Genomic DNA, 19,377 nt, shown 5'->3' with positions numbered 1-19,377 from the left:
TCCGTCGCCTGCCTTTTGAGATTATCTCAGCCCAAGACGAGTTTCAGCGAAAGATCGATGAAGTGTATGAAGGCCTCGACGGAGTTGTGACAATTGTGGACGACATCCTTGTCTTTGGTCGAACTAAAGAGGAGTCCGGCTCAACCCCGAGAAGAGCACAGTCGGCGCTACAGAGGTCAGCTACTTCGGACATCTTCTCAGAGCGACTGGAATCAAGCCAGATCCACAGAAGATCTTAGCTATAAAAGAAATGGTGCCACCAAAGAACCGTGCAGAGCTGGAAACAGTGCTTGGCATGGTCAATTACTTAGCATTGGAGAGCCTGGGTGCGAACTTGGCTAATGCACCCCTGCGTCTACTGCTAAAGCAGTCCAGCGAGTTTCTTGATCACGAGAGAACCAGGACCAATCCTTGCCTACTATGACCCCAACAAAGAGCTCAGACTCCCAAGTGGATGCAGTGAAGTATGGACTAGGTGCAGTGCTACTGCCAGAAGGAAAGCCCATTGGTTACGCTTCCCAATCTCTTGGACTGTGAAATCAACTACGCTCAAATCGAAAAGGAGCTCTACGCCATTCTGTTTGGATGTAAATGTTTCCATCAGTACGTATATGGACGACAAGTCATTGTGGAATCCGACCACAAGCCCCTTGAGTCAATTATGAGGAAACCACTAGCCGCAGCCCCGCCAAGGCTACAGAAATACGACTTCACAATCACTCACCATCCAGGCAAAGACATCCCTGTCGCAGACACGCTCTCCAGGAAGTTTCTTACCTATAAGGACAGCAGCCTCAGTGAAGGCATGGACATGCAAGTGCACACTGTGTACAGCAACTTACCAGTTAGTGACACAAAACTGAAGGAGATCCAAGCAGAAACAGAAAAGGACTCACAACTCGCACAGCTGAGGAAAGTCATACAGGATGGATGGCCTGAGGAGAAAATGCCCTCTGAGCATCTGGAATTCTGGAACCGTAGTTCATCACAATCACAGATCAACGGAATCATTTTCAAAGGAGAGAAAATCATTATTCCTACCAGTCTCAGAGAAGAGATTTTGACAAAGATCCATGCTGGACACATGGGCATGGAAAAGTGCAAACAGAGAGCACAGGACATTTTGTTTTGGCCCGGAATGTACAAACAAATAGAGGACATTGTTAGTAAATGCGCCATATGTCTTGAATGACGCCCCTCAAACACCAAAGAGCCAATGTTACCTCACTGTATCCCAGACCGACCCTAGCAGGTCGTGACAACCGATCTGTTCACCTGGATCAACGAGGACTACATCGTAACAGTGGACTACTACAGCAGATACTTCGAACTCGACAAGCTTCACAGCACCACATCTGCAGCTGTGATACACAAGCTGAAAGCATCCTTTGCCAGGCATGGTATTGTAGAGACTTTAATATCTGACAATGGGCCCTGTTACAAATCAAATGAGTTTGAATCCTTCACAAAAGCATGGGAGTTCACACATGTCATCACAAGCCCACATTACCCTCAAAGTAATGGCCTTGCTGAAAAATCTGTGCAGATTGCTAAATCATTCATGGACAAAGCAAAAGCAGACAAGAGAGACCCCTAGCTCAGTCTCCTTGAATACCGCAACACTCCAGTTGACAACTTCGAGAGCTGGGCTAGCTCTTGATGAGCCGCAGACTTCGCTCCATCCTTCCCAGCACCAACCAGCAGCTGCAACCTGAGGTCGTCAGCTACAAGGAAATGCATGAAAAACGTGCACAGAGACAACAACAACAAAAGTGATACTACGACAGGTCAGCCAGACCACTGCCACCACTGATCGACGGAGAGTCAGAATGGCCTCTGGAAGCCAGCAGTTGCAATCGTCGTCACCTACTGAACACAAAAGAACAACACACTGATGAGATGAACTGTTCCCCTGAAAGAGAGTGTGATGAACTACACACACACACACACCGCACAACATACTTACCTGCACACCACAAGAGCTGTTGACTGACACACAAGCATGCTCAGCATCATATCGCATAAGGTCAGGGAGAGAGGTCAAACCCAGAGCTGTCCTAGACCTGTGAAATGTCAAAGGGTGTAGGCGGATCGCTGCCCGAGAAGAGTTTCAGACTGTAAACTTGTTATTGAAAGTTCACTTTAAATGCTTTGGTATTGTATTTGTTTGAAATGTTAAGATGTCATTTCTACTGTGAGAGCTGAGTTGCTGAGAATCCCTTGTTCGAAAAGTAACAGTATGTTGGATTATTGTTCAGAGTCTATGTTGATTCAGTTGGTCTAGTATGCAATATATAAATGGTTACTTACCTTGAGTTCAAACTGCAGAGCATGTTTTCAAAAGAAACGCATAGAATATAATATGTAAACATTTTTTGTTTGTTTTAAAAGAAGGGGGATGTAATATTCATATGTGTAAACATACAGAATTATATTAGATGCATCTTACCGCTGTATCTTACTGTCCTATGATTGGTTAAGACCACCCAGATGGTTAGGTCATGGTCAGTTGGTCATGGTTGGAGATACCTGAACATGCAAGTTGTAGCTAGCTAATAAAGAGCTATGTTAAGACATATCCTGTAGTACTGCATTTTATTATTTTGTACAAAGCGTTCAAAACAAGACAGTGGTCTCCTGAACAGTTGATGTTGAGATGTGTCTGTTACTTGAACTCTAAGAAGCATTTATTTAGGCTGGTATTTCTGAGGCTGGTAACTCTAGTGAACTCATCCTCTGCTGCAGAGGATAACTCTGGGTCTTCCATTCCTGTGGCAGTCCCCTTGAGAGCCAGTTTCATCATAGCGCTTGATTGTTTTTGCGATTGCACTTGAAGAAACGTTCAAAGTTCTTGACATTTTCCGTATTGACTGACCTTCATGTCTTAAAGTAATGGACTGTCATTTATTTTGCTTATTTGTGCTGTTCTTGCCATAATATGGACTTGATCTTTAACCAAATAGGGCTATCTTCTGTATACCACCCCTACCTTGTCACAACACAACTTATTGGCTCAAACGCATTACGAAGGAAAGAAATTCCACAAATTACCTTTTAACAAGGCACACCTGTTAATTGAAATGCAATCCAGGTGACTACCTCATGAAGCTGGTTGAGAGAATGCCAAGAGTGTGCAAAGCTGTCATCAAGGCAAAGGGTGGCTATTTAAAAAATGAGATTCCTCAAATATGTGTTGATTTGTTTAACACTTTTTTTAGTTACTACATGATTCTATATGTGTTATTTCATAGTTTTGATGTCTTCACTATTCTTCTACAATGTAGACCTTTTGACCAGTAGTGTATGTTTCAACTCGTCCTTCCAGTAAAGGAATTCCCTCTACCCTGTAAGAGTAAAAGGGATCAGATGAGTTCAGGAGTAAAGTCATCTTGTGTGCTTAGTCATTATCTGGACTATTGATTCAAGGATCCCCGCATTCCACTGTTGCCATGACGCTGGTGTGGTGAGTCATCACATAGCCCTAGAGCATACTTTTGTTTTCTAAATAACGGACACGATGATCACATAGGTTCACAAGTGGACACTCCTTGAATGAGCGCTTTAAACAAAGTCTTACTCGTTTCACAAGTCTGGTTTTTCACTGAGAAAAGGCCCACTGGATTTGAATGGGTCACATGGTTAGAATAACACTTATCCCACCAACGCTGCTTTGAGCCATTGTCTGATCGTCTCTACCTGCTGGCTTACCTTAGTGTTGGCAGGCTGACTCACTGGGCAAAACACAGGGGTGACTACTGAGCTTCGTGAAGAGAGGGGCCTGAGTCACAGTAGGGTTGTGACACCGATGCTGGTCATGGGGGGGTAGTCTTACTCCGTTTTATCCCACGCAGGGATGATGGTGACTTTCTGCCACTCACGAGGGCGGGACCACTCATTAGTCTTGGTGGCTGGAACTTGCCAAAGGTGTAGCTAATAACTCCAATGAGCATTGTGTATTTGTAAGATGTGGCAGCATGTTTAAATTCCTAAGATACTTCTAGATAATTACGAGCTGATTGATCAACTCTGATATTCATATGGTAGCAAGCCAACTGGTATAATGGTTTATTACTTCTTATAATATGACTGATATGTTGTTTATACAGGATTTTTGTAGGGCATCATGAATGCTTAAGACAGGCCAATGATATACAGTGGGGAGAACAAGTATTTGATACACTGCCGATTTTGCAGGTTTTCCTACTTACAAAGCATGTAGAAGTCTGTAATTTTTTATCATAGGTAGACTTCAACTGTGAGAGACGGAATCTAAAACAAAAATCCAGAAAATCACATTGATTTTTAAGTAATTAATTAGCATTTTATTGCATTACAAGTATTTGATACATCAGAAAAGCATAACTTAATATTTGGTACAGAAACCTTTGTTTGCAATTACAGAGATCATACGTTTCCTGTAGTTCTTGACCAGGTTTGCACACACTGCAGCAGGGATTTTGGCCCACTCCTCCATACAGACTTTCTCCAGATCCTTCAGGTTTCGGGGCTGTCGCTGGGCAATACGGACTTTCAGCTCCCTCCAAAGATTTTCTATTGGGTTCAGGTCTGGAGACTGGCTAGGCCACTCCAGGACCTTGATGCTTCTTACGGAGCCACTCCTTAGTTGCCCTGGCTGTGTGTTTCGGGTCATTGTAATGCTGGAAGACCTAGCTACGACCCATCTTCAATGCTCTTACTGAGGGAAGGAGGTTATTGGCCAAGATCTCGAGATACATGGCCCCATCCATCCTCCCCTCAATACGGTGCAGTCATCCTGTCCCCTTTGCAGAAAAGTATCCCCAAAGAATTTCCACCTCCATGCTTCACAGTTGGGATGGTGTTCTTCCTTCTTCTTCCTCCAAACATGGCGAGTGGAGTTTAGACCAAAAAAATATATTTTTGTCTCATCAGACCACATGACCTTCTACCATTCCTCCGCTGGATCATCCAGATGGTCATTGGCAGACTTCAGACGGGCCTGGACATACGCTGGCTTGAGCAGGGGGACCTTGCGTGCGCTGCAGGATTTTTATCCATGACGGTGTAGTGTTACTAATGGTTTTCTTTGAGACTGTGGTCCCAGCTCTCTTCAGGTCATTGACCAGGTTCTGCCGTGTAGTTCTGGGCTGATCCCTCACCTTCCTCATGATCATTGATGCCCCACGAGGTGAGATCTTGCATGGAGCCCCAGACCGAGGGTGATTGACCCTCATCTTAAACTTCTTCCATTTTCTAATAATTGCGCCAACAGTTGTTGCCTTCTCACCAAGCTGCTTGCCTATTGTCCTGTAGCCCATCCCAGCCTTGTGCAGGTCTACAATTCAATCCCTGATGTCCTTACACAGCTCCCTGGTCTTGGCCATTGTGGAGAGGTTGGAGTCTGTTTGAGTGTGTGGACAGGTCTTTTATATACAGGTAATGAGTTCAAATAGGTGCAGTTAATACAGGTAATGAGTGGAGAACAGGTGGGCTTCTTAAAGAAAAACTAACAGGTCTGTGAGAGCTGGAATTCTTACTGGTTGGTAGGTGATCAAATACTTATGTCATGCAATAAAATGCAAATTAATTACTTAAAAATCACACAATGTGATTTCCCGGATTTTTGTTTTAGATTCTGTCTGTCACGGTTGAAGTGTACCTATGATAAAAATTACAGACCTCTACATGCTTTGTAAGTAGGAAACACTGCTGATTTAGCAGGTTATCAAATATTTCTTCTCCCCACTGTACCAGTTTGGTGTAGTCTGCGTTACGATCAAACATTTTTACCAAACAACGTACACTACAAGACAACGAAAAACGTTAGCTTCTTTATATTGCATCTCCTGTATACAGTGTCATTGGATCTCAGTTTTGTGGACTGGTAATCATTTACAAACAGCGAAAGAACATCTCTTACTCATAATCACAAAGGCTAGATGGAGCACTTGTCCAGGGGTCTATTGCTTTCTCATTGTTTTGATTAAGGGAAGTCCTTATACATAACGGGTTGGGCAAGCATATTCCTACCCTCTTGTTTCCGCATTGTAATCCATTGCAGATGCGTTGCTTTGGAAACAAAGGCTTCGCCTGGTTGGTCAGAGAAGTTTTAAAGGAGAGACCAAGGCTTAAATTAAAGGGGATGAACAGTGACTTCATTGGTCCTTGTTTAAACGGTAGGCCAAACATTAAAGGAGACGAACAGTCATCACGCCTCACCCTTTTATCTGCTACACCATCAGAGCCTTCAACATGTTACTTTTTTTTTCTGAAGACATAATTAAATGAGAATCATTCCAGTTTGAAAACCGTCACAAAAATAGATCCCTTTTGTGTGATGTCAGACCATGTTCTACTGCTTGACAGTGGGAATGTGCTTCTCTGCTAGGGGCCTCACACTTGAGGTGTCTGGGGGATTACTGTGGAAGTAACCTTGAGAGAAGCAGGCTGTATGGAGAGGGACCTCTGAGGAAGGGGGTGGGAAAGAGGACTGAGCGCAATGAATCACCTTTTGAAGCAGGCAGGTCAAGGCTTGAAAGGTTAGAGACCCCTAGTGTGTGTGTGTGTGTGTGTGTGTGTGTGTGTGTATTTGCCAGTCACGGTTTGAACACTTTCATGGATGAGACCTTTCACTGATGCCGACTGGCCTCTACCAAGGTTTGGTCAAGTGTATACTAATCCTAAACAGAATGCTGTGGATAACATTTGTGCGTTTGAACATCTTGGAAAAACTATCTGACCTTTATGGCCACTGATATTCTTAAATCTCAACCTGGTACAGACCAAAGAGGACTGGCCACCCCTTCTGCCTTCTGGGGATTTTTTTTCCTAGCCACTGCTTCTGCATCTCTTGCTCTTTGGTGTTTTAGGCTGGGTATCTGTAAAGCACTGCTGATGTAAAAAGGGCTTTATAAAATGTGATTTGATTTTAAAATGTTTTAAGTCAAGTCAACTCGTACTCATCCATATTTGATATAATTCTGTTTTTTTTTAGTTCAGTTTCCCTCATTGTACATGTTTGTGGAGATAGCATATACCACAGACAGGATGGCGACGTTTCCTCAGAATGGTCTTCACATGGTTTCTGTCCCAAATGGCACCCTAATCCCTTTATAGTGCACTGCTTTTGACCAGGGTCCATATGGCTCTGGTAAAATGTAGTGCCCTATAAAGGGACTAGTGAGCCAGAGACGGTACATGTACTATTCAGTGTTACTGGTGTATTTTTCTACTCTAAAACTACTGACATTACTTTTCATGCTGTGCTCTAAATGGAAACTGACCGACTCTTGTTTCAGTTCACTTTTTCTGAAATGACTTCATCAATGTTGTACCCATTGTAGACAGGAGTCTCGCTTCCTCCAGTTTCTGTTCCCTGGCTGAATGCCAGCCAACATTTCACAATGTTCAGAGAAAAGCCTTTGTCACCAACACAACTTACTCCTCTCACTGTTTGTTCTGGAATAGATGGTTAATTGTACATTTTTCAGTGCAACGGGAATTTGACTTCTAAGATGGAGATTGAAAAATAAATGATAATCAAGACAGCCCTCAAAATAAAGGCGATGAAACTACTGCTGTCAGTCTGAATTTTAAGGCCTCCACGATTGTCCCAAATCATACCCTTTCCACTATATTGTGCACCTCTTGACAAAAATAGTGTATGTAATATGTAGGGAATAGGGTCCCATATCGCCTCCATGGCCACAAGTAGCTATCAGCATAGACCATTGCCCAATGTTCCATCTGTTTTGTAACCCATGCACAGTCCGCTGAACCAATGATCAGGCTGTTTGTAACCCACGCACAGTCCGCTGAACCAATGATCAGGCTGTTTGTAACCCACGCACAGTCCGCTGAACCAATGATCAGGCTGTTTGTAACCCACGCACAGTCCGCTGAACCAATGATCAGGCTGTTTGTAACCCACGCACAGTCCGCTGAACCAATGATCAGGCTGTTTGTAACCCACGCACAGTCCGCTGAACCAATGATCAGGCTGTTTGTAACCCACGCACAGTCCGCTGAACCAATGATCAGGCTGTTTGTAACCCACGCACAGTCCGCTGAACCAATGATCAGGCTGTTTGTAACCCACGCACAGTCCGCTGAACCAATGATCAGGCTGTTTGTAACCCACGCACAGTCCGCTGAACCAATGATCAGGCTGTTTGTAACCCACGCACAGTCCGCTGAACCAATGATCAGGCTGTTTGTAACCCACGCACAGTCCGCTGAACCAATGATCAGGCTGTTTGTAACCCACGCACAGTCCGCTGAACCAATGATCTGTGTCTGCATTAGAAACAAGACAGCCTAATAAAAAAAAAGCCTCAAATCTTTTTTTCCGTCCTGCTTTGTGGAAATGTCTGTGGTTGTAGCCAGATTTATTTTTGTCTTACACTCAGCCGGCAATAAAGAATAATGTTGCTTGACTAGAGACATACTCTGGAATATCAATCAGCAGAAATAGCACTTCTTTCAAGGGTAAACGCAGAACGATTCTGGGAAATCTTGCTGACTTGATAGGACACTTCATAAATCATTGGGAAGCTGGAAGAAATAGGCCTACTGGTTGAAGAGTTATCTGGAGGGTTGAAGAGTCAATTCACTGGTTGTTTCATTCAGCTTCTGTATTCTCTGCATTGACTTTATGATGAGCTGAATTCTGACCAAATACATGAGTCGTATGTAAGAAATAAATGTGAAATAGCTACTGTACTCTGAAATGTCAGACCTGGAAAACCTCTGGATAATACCAATGACTGTAAGGATAATAACAGATTTAGTGAGACTGTGGCTGTCCTAATGTTTTCCTTTTAATCAAGGAACTTATTGCCTGTGGTTTATTTCCCGATAAGTCGTCAATTTATTGCTTGTGCTTGGTTGACTAAATCTGTTATTATCCTTAGTCATTGGTATTATCCAGAGGTTTTCCAGGTCTGATATTAATTCAGAGTACAAGTATATTGGAGTCCAAATTGCAGTGCATGTAGATCTGTTCCAGTTCGGAGGCTGTGGAATGCAGGTTTAAACCGGGTAGACTATCTACTCTCGCAGAAGCGAATGCATCACAGGCATTAGGTCTTTTACATTAAGCCTCCAAAAGCCTGAGACACAGAGAAAGGATGTTATTGGTGGGATTTATTCACAGCATGTGTGTGTACGACATACTGTATTCCCCTCCATGAATTACCTTATCTCATCAGAGCAATACACAAGCCATCCCAAACAGGAAAGTGTTTTTATGAGCATGTTTTCTTCTCTATATATTTTTTTATTTTTTTTATTCGCGTGTAAAGTGCATTTGCTATAGGACCATATATCTCATGTGTTCGTCCCCACACTAACTTTCCTGTGTGTTGAAGGGCTGGACGGCTGGGTGAACCTAACTGAGATTGACCCAGATGAGGAGGTGCAAGGGGAGATTCACCTCCAGATATCAGTGTTAGGGGACATCCCCAGAATACTGCGCTGCCAAGTACTGGAGGCCAGGTAAGACATGGATGTTGGGCTAGTCCTGTATGGCTCATTTGTTGGGGCATAGCGCTTACAACGCCAGGATTGTGGGTTTAATTCTCGCGGTGGCCATCCATACCAAAATATATGCATCTCATACAGGAAGTTGGATAAAATTGCCTACTAAATGTCTTCGTACATACACATTCATTACCTAGGTGACAAATTACCTGTGGGATCTAGGGTGGACCTACTTCTCAGGTTTTACTCTATATACGCGGACGGCATCGCTTTGTACAGCAACTACATCGCTCATTGGTAGTGAATGAGGTGGGGTCTACCATCACTGTATACATTAAAAAAATGTTTTTAACACTTCTCTATGTATAACCAATTGTTTATGAATAATTCAGATGTTTTGGATGTTATATACAGTACATGATCAAAATTATGTGCACACCTGCTCGTCAAACATCTCAATCCAAAATCGCAGGCATTAAATATGGAGTTGATCCCCCTTTTGCTGCTATAACAGCCTCCACTCTTTTGTGAAGGCTTTCCACTAGATAAAAATTGCTGCAGGGACTTGCTTCCCTTCAGCCACAAGAGCATTAGTGAGGTTGGACATTGATGTTGGGCGATTAGGCCTGGCTTGCAGTCGACATTCCAATGAATCCCAAAGGTGTTCGATGAGGTTTGAGGTCCGGGTTCTGTGCAGGCCAGGCTGTGTCACAATCGGCTGTGATTGGGAATCCCAAAGGGCGGCGCACAATTGGCCCAGTGTCGTCCGGGTTTGGCCGGTGTAGGCCATCATTGTAAATAAGAATTTGTTCTGAACTGACTTGCCTAGTTAAATAAAATGTCTTCCACACTGATCTCAACAAACCATTTTGGTATGGACCACACTTTTTTGCAATGGGGCATTGTCTTGGTGAAACAGGAAAGGGCCTTCCCAAACTGTTGGAAGCACAGAATCATCTAGAATGTCATTGTGTTTTCACTGCTCCAGAGTCCAATGGTGGCGAGTTTTACACCGCTCCAGCCGACACTTGGCATTGCATATGGTGATCTTAGGCTTGTGTGCGGCAGCTCGGCCATGGAAATCCATTTCATGAAGCTCCCGACTAAGTTATTGTGCTGACGTTGCTTCCAGTGGCAGTTTGGAACTCGGTAGATTGTTTTAACTGAGGACAAACTATTTTTGCGCTATTTTTGCTATTTAACACAAGTTTTTGTGAAAACTATCGGTACATTTAAATGCAATGGAAACACATTAAACTTTATATTTTTATTCGGTACATGAAAACTTCAACGAAAAATTACATTTTGTGCTGTATGTAATCCCTCACTGATTGTATCTGTAACTAGTCCATTTGGTGGAAACACCATTGATGGAAAAATGTGTGTATTTTCTTTATGCGGATTTTTGAAAATTTGCCTGAATCTGTCAAATTGGATGGAAACTAGATACTGTGATTGTTTTATGTTTGACCATTAAAAACAAACAGCTTCTTAGCAAAGAGCAATTTCTCAAGCAAGAATTTAGCAAGGACAGTCCGAGTGGTGAGGGGAAAACTGAAATCTAGCAGAGAGGTTTGGAACTCTTTCTTATTGGTCTATAAACTAATTTACCACCTGGTGATGTCACCAAGCAGGCCAAATCTCCATCCCACCAAAACATGCTCTTACACTAAAAGAAAATAATCATAATTTTCACAGTATTATTCCAACCTCATAGTGGAAATATACAGTGCCTATAGAACATCTCTTGGATTTCTTCACATTTTACTGTGATACAAAGTGTGATTTAAAATGTATTTAATTGTAAGAAAATTGTCAACTATCTACACAATACTATTTTTCTAGATTAATACAAAAATAAAACACTAATATACAGTGCCTTCAGAAAGTACTTATTCCACATTTTGTTATAGCTTGAATTAAAGTAAACATTTTTCTCACCCATCTACACACTATACCCCATAATGACAAAGTGAAAACATGCTTTTAGAAATGTTTGCTAATTTATTGAAAATGAAAATACAGATATCTCATTTACATAAGTTTTCACACTCCTGAGTCAATACTTGTAGAGTCATCTTTGGCAGCGACTACAGCTATGAGTCTTTGTGTAAGTCGAAGAGCTTTCCACACCTGGATTGTGCAACATTTGCTCACTTAAAAAATATATATTTTCAAAATTCTTCAAGCTTTGTCAAATTGGTTGTTGATCATTGCTAGACAACCATTTTCCGGTATTGCCATAGATTTTCAATTAGATTTAAGTCAAAACTGTAACTCGGCCACTCGGGAATAGTCACTGTCTTCTTGGTTAGTAACTCCAGTGTAGATTTGCCCATGTATTTTATGTTATTGTCCTGCTGAAAGGTGAATTAATCTCCCAGTGTCTGGTGGAAAGCAGACTGAACCAGGTTTCCTCTAGGATTTTGCCTGTGCTTTACTCAGTTTTGTTTATTTTCTATCCTGAGAAACTTCCCAGTCATTAACGATTACAGACATACCCATAACATGATACAGCCGCCACTATGCTTGAAATTATGCAGCGTGGTACTCAGTAACATATTGGATTTACCCCAAACGAAACACTTTCTATTCAGGACAGAAAGTGAATTGCTTTGCCAATTTTTTGTTTATTGCTGTATTGCAAACAGGATGCATGTTTTTGAATATTTTCCTTCTGTGCAGGCTCCCTTTTCACTCTGTCAATTAGATTAGTATTGTGGAGTAACTACAATGTTTATATATCCTAATTTCTCTTCAATCACAACCATTAAATTCTGTAACTGTTTTAAAGTCACCATTGGCCTCATAGTGAAATCCCTGAGCGGTTTCCTTCCTCTCCACGACAACTGAGTTAGGAAGGATGCCTGTATCTTTGTAGTGACTGTGTGTATTGATGCACCATCCAAAGTGCAATAACTTCACCATGCTAATAAGGGATATTCAATGTCTGCTTTTTAACCTGTCTACCAATAGGTGGCCTTTTTAGCACGGCATTGGGAAACCTCCCTGGTCTTTGTGGTTGAATCTGTGTTTGAAATTCGCTGCTCGACTGAGGGACATTACAGATAATTGTATGTGTGGGGTACAGAGATGAGGTAGTCATTTAAAAAATCATGTTGAACACTATAATTGCGCAGTGAGTGAGTCTATGAAATTTATGTGACTTGTTAAGCACATTTTTACTCCTGAACTTATTTAGGCTTTCCATAACAATTGAATACTTATTGACTCAAGACATTTCAGCTTTTCATTCTTAATTAATCTGTAAAAAAAAAAATTAAACACAATTCCACTTTGTCATTATGGGTTATTGTGGGCAAGTAGGCCAGTGACCCAAAAAATCTCAATATAATACATTTTTAATTCAGGGTTTAACACTTTTTATTCTGTTTATTTGTAACGGTGTCATTTAGGTCATTATTGTGGAGTCACTACAATATTGCTCCATCCTTGTTTTGTTTTTTTCTCCATCTCAGCCATTGAACTCTGAAGGTGTCTTAAAATCACCAATGGCCTCATGTTGACATCCCTAAGCGGTTTCATTCCTGTCCTGCAGCTCAGTTCAGAAGGACGACTGCATCATCCACAGCATAATTATGAACTTGGCCATGCTTAAAGATGAATGCAATGTCTGATTTGTTATTGTTACCCATCTACCAACCACTGCCATTCTTTGAGGCTTTTGAAAAGCTCCCTGGTCTTTAGTTGAATCTGTGCTTGAAATTCAATACTTGACTGAGGGACCTTACAGATGTCATGTGTATGGTGGGCAGAGAAAGGGCTAGTAATTAAAAAATCATGTCAACCCCTATTATTTCACACAGTGATGTTACTTTTGAACTAATTTAGACTTGCCAATACAAAATGTGTGAGTGTTTATGCAATGACTATATTTTAGTTATATATATTTATATATATTACATCTATTTAAATCCCACTTTGTAACACAACAACATGTGAAAAAAGTTCAAGGGGGTGTGAACTTTCTATATGCACTGTATAGTACACTGCTCAAAAAAATAAAGGGAACACTAAAATAACACATCCTAGATTGAATGAATGAAATATTCTTATTAAATACTTTTTTCTTTACATAGTTGAATGTGCTGACAACAAAATCACACAAATTATCAATGGAAATCAAATTTATCAACCCATGGAGGTCTGGATTTGGAGTCACACTCAAAATTAAAGTGGAAAACCACACTACAGGCTGATCCAACTTTAATGTAATGTCCTTAAAACAAGTCAAAATGAGGCTCAGTAGTGTGTATGGCCGCCACGTGCCTGTATGACCTTCCTACAATGCCTGGGCATGCTCCTGATGAGGTGGAGGATGGTCTCCTGAGGGATCTCCTCCCAGACCTGGACTAAAGCATCCGCCAAGTCCTGGACAGTTTGATGCGTTGGTGGTTGAAGCGAGACATGATGTGCTCAATTGGATTCCGGTCTGGGGAACGGGCGAACCAGTCCATAGCATCAATGCCTTCCTCTTGCAGGAACTGCTGACACACTCCAGCCACATGAGGTCTAGCATTGTCTTGCATTAGGAGGAACCCAGGGCCAACCGCACCAGCATATGGTCTCACAAGGGGTCTGAGGATCTCATCTCGGTACCTAATGGCAGTCAGGCTACCTCTGGCGAGCACATGGAGGGCTGTGCGGCTCCCCCAAAGAAATGCCACCCCATACCATGACTGACCCACTGCCAAACCGGTCATGCTGGAGGATGTTGCAGGCAGCAGAACGTTCTCCGCGGTGTCTCCAGACTGTCACGTCTGTCACATGTGCTCAGTGTGAACCTGCTTTCATCTGTGAAGAGCACAGGGCGCCAGTGGCGAATTTGCCAATATTGGTGTTCTCTGGCAAATGCCAAATGTCCTGCACGGTGTTGGGCTGTAAGCACAACCCACACCTGTGGACGTCAGGCCCTCATACCAGCCTCATGGAGTCTGTTTCTGACCGTTTGAGCAGACACATGCACATTTGTGGCCTGCTGGAGGTCATTTTGCAGGGCTCTGGCAGTGCTCCTCCTTGCACAAAGGCGGAGGTAGCGGTCCTGCTGCTGGGTTGTTGGCCTCCTCCACCTCTCCTGATGTACTGGTCTGTCTCCTGGTAGCGCCTCCATGCTCTGGACACTACGCTGACAGACACAGCAAAGCTTCTTGCCACAGCTCGCATTGATGTGTCATCCTGGATGAGCTGCACTACCTGAGCCACTTGTGTGGGTTGTAGACTCCGTCTCATGCTACCACTAGAGTGAATGCACCGCCAGTATTCAAAAGTGACCAAAACATCAGCCAGGAAGCATAGGAACTGAGAAGTGGTCTGTGGTCACCATCTGCAGAACCACTCCTTTATTGGGGGTGTCTTGCTAATTGCCTATAATTTCCACCTGTTGTCTATTCCATTTGCACAACAGCATGTGACATTTACTGTCAATCAGTGTTGCTTCCTAAGTGGACAGTTTGATTTCACAGAAGTGTGATTGACTTGGAGTTACATTGTGGTGTTTAAGTGTTCCCTTTATTTTTTATTTTTTTCCCTTTATTTTTTATTTTTCACATTTTTGACTGCACTGGGCCTTTTTTAAAAATGTTTTATTTTGAGTTTGCGCTGTAAACAGCTTGATAAATCAGTCTGGTTTAGGCTACTACAAACTTACAGTTCCATCTATGTATTGTTCACAGGTTTGAGCATTACGTGCACTGGGCACACTGCTTCCAAACTCCGTGAACTCATTCTTCATAAATACCTGGGGCATCGTCTGTGCTGTGGGTATTTCAGCCCATCTGCCAGAGCAGCTGGATTCACACAGACAGACATACGCCCGGCTGACTCTCCTCTATGATGCGTGTTGATTACTTTCTCTGAGCTCACCCCAATGATCTCATACTGACCTCATCTCAAATGGTGCGTGGGAGGGCATTTGTTTGTGATTGAGACTAGACTTGTGGTTATGGGTTAAAATATAACATTGGTTTTCTTATTACTTTAGGTGCGCTTGATTTTGCTTGCCTGGTGCGCGGGTTTGCACTTTTGGGACTATTCCTTTGATCCCATTGCACCGGAGAGAACTTAATCAAACTCCTTCTGACGTGTTTGAAAGAAGACATACTGTTTTAAGTGACCCAGATCTGATGGAGAGTGGAGATACAATGTGCTTCAATGTCAACTCATTTGTAAAATGCTCAACTTTCCTTTTTGTGTGGGTTTGTGCTTCAGAGACCTTGCAAAAAAGGATCGCAATGGAGCGTCGGACCCTTTTGTCAGAGTACGATACAACTGCAAAACCCACGAAAGTGCGGTAAGCCAAAGACCTGCCCACACCCATGGTCCTTACATTAAGATATTTAATACATTCATTGGAAAAACGTTTTGAAACAGCCCTTTTGACTTGTGAATTGAATATAGGAATCTGCAAATGGTTGTTTCTGTGGTTTCAGGTGATCAAGAAGTCCTGTTATCCACGCTGGAACGAGAGCTTTGAGTTTGAGCTGGACGATGCACCCCTGGACACCCCTCTGAGTGTTGAGGTGTGGGATTGGGACCTGGTCAGCAAGAATGACTTCCTGGGAAAGGTGAGAAGTCATGTGTTGAGGTAACTTTCCCAGGTTTCCCAGAAATCCTGGTTGGAAGATTCCCGGAATCAGAAAGGAATAAGCAGGATAACGTTTGGAATGTTACTGGAATTTTGTAGCCCTAGTACCAAGTCTGAATAACAGTGGTGTGAAGCACTTACTTTTTAATGTAGGTGGTTTGGTTGTGTAACCTTAACGCAAGTCTTACGCTCTTAGTCATCTCCCTAAGCTAATACCTAGGCTTTAACTCAGTTGGCATATTTTGTAAGGAATGGTATTATGTTGTGCAGGACACCTGGGGTTTGAAGTCCGGTCATTCACAGCTGAAAAGTGAAAAATATGTGGGCACCCCCCACAAGGGTTTTAAATATGAATGTTGAATGGATAATTGGAACCCTGGTTATGTCCATATTCAAAAAAAGAGTCTCAGAGTAGCAGTGCTGAGTTTATCCTGTTAGACAGGGGGGGGGACCTGACCTTAGATCAGCACTCTTACTCTGGGCCATGTTCTGTAGACGTCAGATTTAGACACACAGGATCACAACATGATAAACATTTACTCTCCATATACATTGAATACAATTAGTTTACAATGTATTATAATCAAATGTGTTGATGTTTATTCTCCTCTGTTCAGGTTTTGTTCAACATCCACAGATTGCAGTCAGCCCACCAGGAGGAGGGCTGGTTTCGCCTGGTCCCTGATAAGCCCAAACATAGTCAGCATGAGTGAGTATCAATGGGTTGCCACCATTATCATAAATGCAAAAAAGTTTTTTGCACCAAGGAAACAACTGTTAGCTGACAATATAGAAATGGCTTGGTGACATGCAAACTCCTCTATCCAATTTTTTTTGTTTTATTTTATACCCACATGGCAGTCATAGACATTGAAATCTAATAATAATAATAATAATAATTATTGGTATTGGCCAATGTCAATAAATATGTAATGAAACACACAGTGTAAAGAAGAGTGATAAGTGCGTTGTATCCTCATAGAGTAGTGTTGTAAATTAGGTGGAGGAAGCAGGCTCCAGTCATTTTTGTATCTCACAGTCCAAAGGGGTATACTAAGATTGAAGCTAGATCTATTCAGGGTTTTCTGAAGCTAGCCAGCTTCAGCTTTTTATGCGCATGGGAGTGTGAGTGCGCGTGTATATGTGTGTATGCATGTGTGGGCGGGTGTGTCTGTTCCGGTCCATGTGCCGACAGGAAGTGCTAATCCTTTTCCCGGGCTAAATCCCTGGTTTATTTCTCCTCCATAAAGGATCATTTGGCCATGTGGACTCTGGGCAGGGATTAGAGAGAGAGAGAGAGAGAGGGAGGGAAATTGTGAGGAGAGGAGGAGTGGGGCTTATGTAAAAGGAAGAGGGCTGTAGCAGGATATGCATCCTTTTTGGACAGGAGGGTACAAAAGCAGTATGCCCCCGCGGGAACCCAGATTAGTGCCAGAAACCAGGGCAATGTAGGGCGATTGGGCCGGCTACATGGCTCGCTGCCACTAGCGGCCATTGGATGTTGTTCTTTCAGCTGGTGGCTGGTATTGAGAGACAAGGAATCTCCGTTAACCTCTGAATGTGATCATGGTTGGGGAGGATTTGAGAGGGCATGCTCTTCCTGGTGCAGTACATGGCCATAGAATTAGAACTGCTTTAGGTCATTTTGTGCAGCCATTCATCAAATCTTTTTCGTGAACACCATAAAGAATCACGTTATGTATAACTGATGTCATGTCATCATGCTTCTCCATAAGCGTCTTTAATCATCATTACCAGCTTACAAGCATGCAGCTTATGATCTGGCCCTAATGTGTTTGTAAACAAATGCTAATTGTTATGCATGTAAGTACTTCATAAGTGGTTGTATTATAGACCAGTGCATGACTGGTTGTGGATCGTGTGTGCTGCTTTCAATTCTCACTGTTTACTTGATGTTTCCCATTAATAAAGGGAAATCCAAAATATTGGTCTCTCTACCCTAACCCCTAACCAATAAGTGGCTTTCACTAGGAGAAGATTGGTCGACACTGTATAAACCTGTGGAAATAACTACCAAATAAGGACCTGAGGTGACCAGATGCGCTATTAGTCACAGGGACCATAGGTCAGTGTATTATATATTTAGTGCTGCATACATCAGGAAGTGGTTGTAATTGTAAGATTTAAAAAGCCAAAGCTTTTACTGTACTGTATGAACATAGTGTATGCATCCCAAATGGTACCCTATTCCCTTTATAGTGCAGTACTTTTATGGGAACAGGGTGGCATTTAGAATGCAGACAGTGATTTAACCCCCCCCCCCCAATTAATCAGTATAACTCCACCAACTTAACGTTTCCCCAATGGCCTCATTCTAATGTCTTCTGTCTTCCTTTTATTTTTATGCTCATTCTATTTTGGATTCTATTTATCAAATTGGTTCTCGAAAGTAGTATAGTTGAATCTGTAGCGATGATGTAATGGCAAGTTGTTCAAGAGGAAAATAAAGGATTTAAATACATTCTGGGGATATTGAATTAGGTTTTCATGTGAAAAAAATCCTACATTTCCCCCTCAGGCGATGCGTAACATTGTTGTGGCCGGTCACGATTATTGATGGACATCTGTCTGTCACTGCTCTGTCTCACTTTCCATTTTCATAACCGGGAAAGAAGGGAGGGCTGTTAAAATGTCATGCCAATCCCAAACAAAGGATTATTCAGAGGTGTCTATGCTGCTCTCCAAGCAATAACTCTAACAAGATTTACCTCCATATTCATGATGTCACCCTTAGTTATGAAATCACAACAATTGAAATCAAATGCCATGATGAGTACTGGTGCTGTTGAGATGTCAAACCGTGGTTACACTATATAATAATGTTCATGAATAAGCCATTACATTCTTATACATGTTATAAATGCTTTATCATTTTTTACCGATAATACTCTATTCCTAAATAGTTTATTAATGCTTATGAAAGTTATAAAAACTTTTTTTTTTTTTTACATTTTGGGCAGTGTCGGCATTGCAACCCAATGAAAGTCGGTTTTCACCAGAGGACTTTGATCAACTCTGTGGTAAAATTCTCAGATTAAGCCCACGTAATCCTTGTCTTCTCAAATTATCTTCTTTCTTCCCACTCTTTTCAGCCAGTCAAGCTGTTGTTTATATTGTCTCTTTAAAAAAAAACACCTCTGGACTTCTTGATTAGATTTCTGACAGGCGGTTGCCATCTGGGGCCTGCAGTCTTGTTGACTAGTCGTGTGTGTTTTGTGCCAGGAAATGATGAGTGTCAAGTCTGGATCACTCATCCAATCCTTTATATGCCAGCTCCTCAGTAGAGGGTTGTG

At 42.2% G+C, this 19,377-nt stretch overlaps 1 protein-coding gene across 4 annotated transcripts in view; it reads left to right on the top strand.

The window, feature by feature from the left end:
- Window positions 1–19,377, top strand: part of rasa4 (RAS p21 protein activator 4) — a 71,431-nt gene that overhangs the window by 23,128 nt on the left and 28,926 nt on the right. For 3 of the 4 annotated variants that reach the window (XM_029671553.2, XM_029671552.2, XM_065023803.1), the window contains 4 exons: window positions 9,348–9,474; window positions 15,688–15,769; window positions 15,909–16,043; window positions 16,681–16,772. In XM_029671553.2, coding sequence (XP_029527413.1) covers window positions 9,348–9,474; window positions 15,688–15,769; window positions 15,909–16,043; window positions 16,681–16,772 — 436 coding nt within the window. Of the gene's footprint in view, window positions 1–6,138; window positions 6,519–9,347; window positions 9,475–15,687; window positions 15,770–15,908; window positions 16,044–16,680; window positions 16,773–19,377 lie in introns of those variants that run through there. The other variant, XM_029671554.2, reaches the window with a different exon arrangement.

The sequence above is a fragment of the Oncorhynchus nerka genome, linkage group LG10, assembly GCF_034236695.1.
Source record: "Oncorhynchus nerka isolate Pitt River linkage group LG10, Oner_Uvic_2.0, whole genome shotgun sequence".
Taxonomy (NCBI): domain Eukaryota; kingdom Metazoa; phylum Chordata; class Actinopteri; order Salmoniformes; family Salmonidae; genus Oncorhynchus; species Oncorhynchus nerka.
The sequence above is the reverse complement of the archived record's forward strand: the minus strand, read 5'-3'. Positions and strand labels throughout refer to the sequence as shown.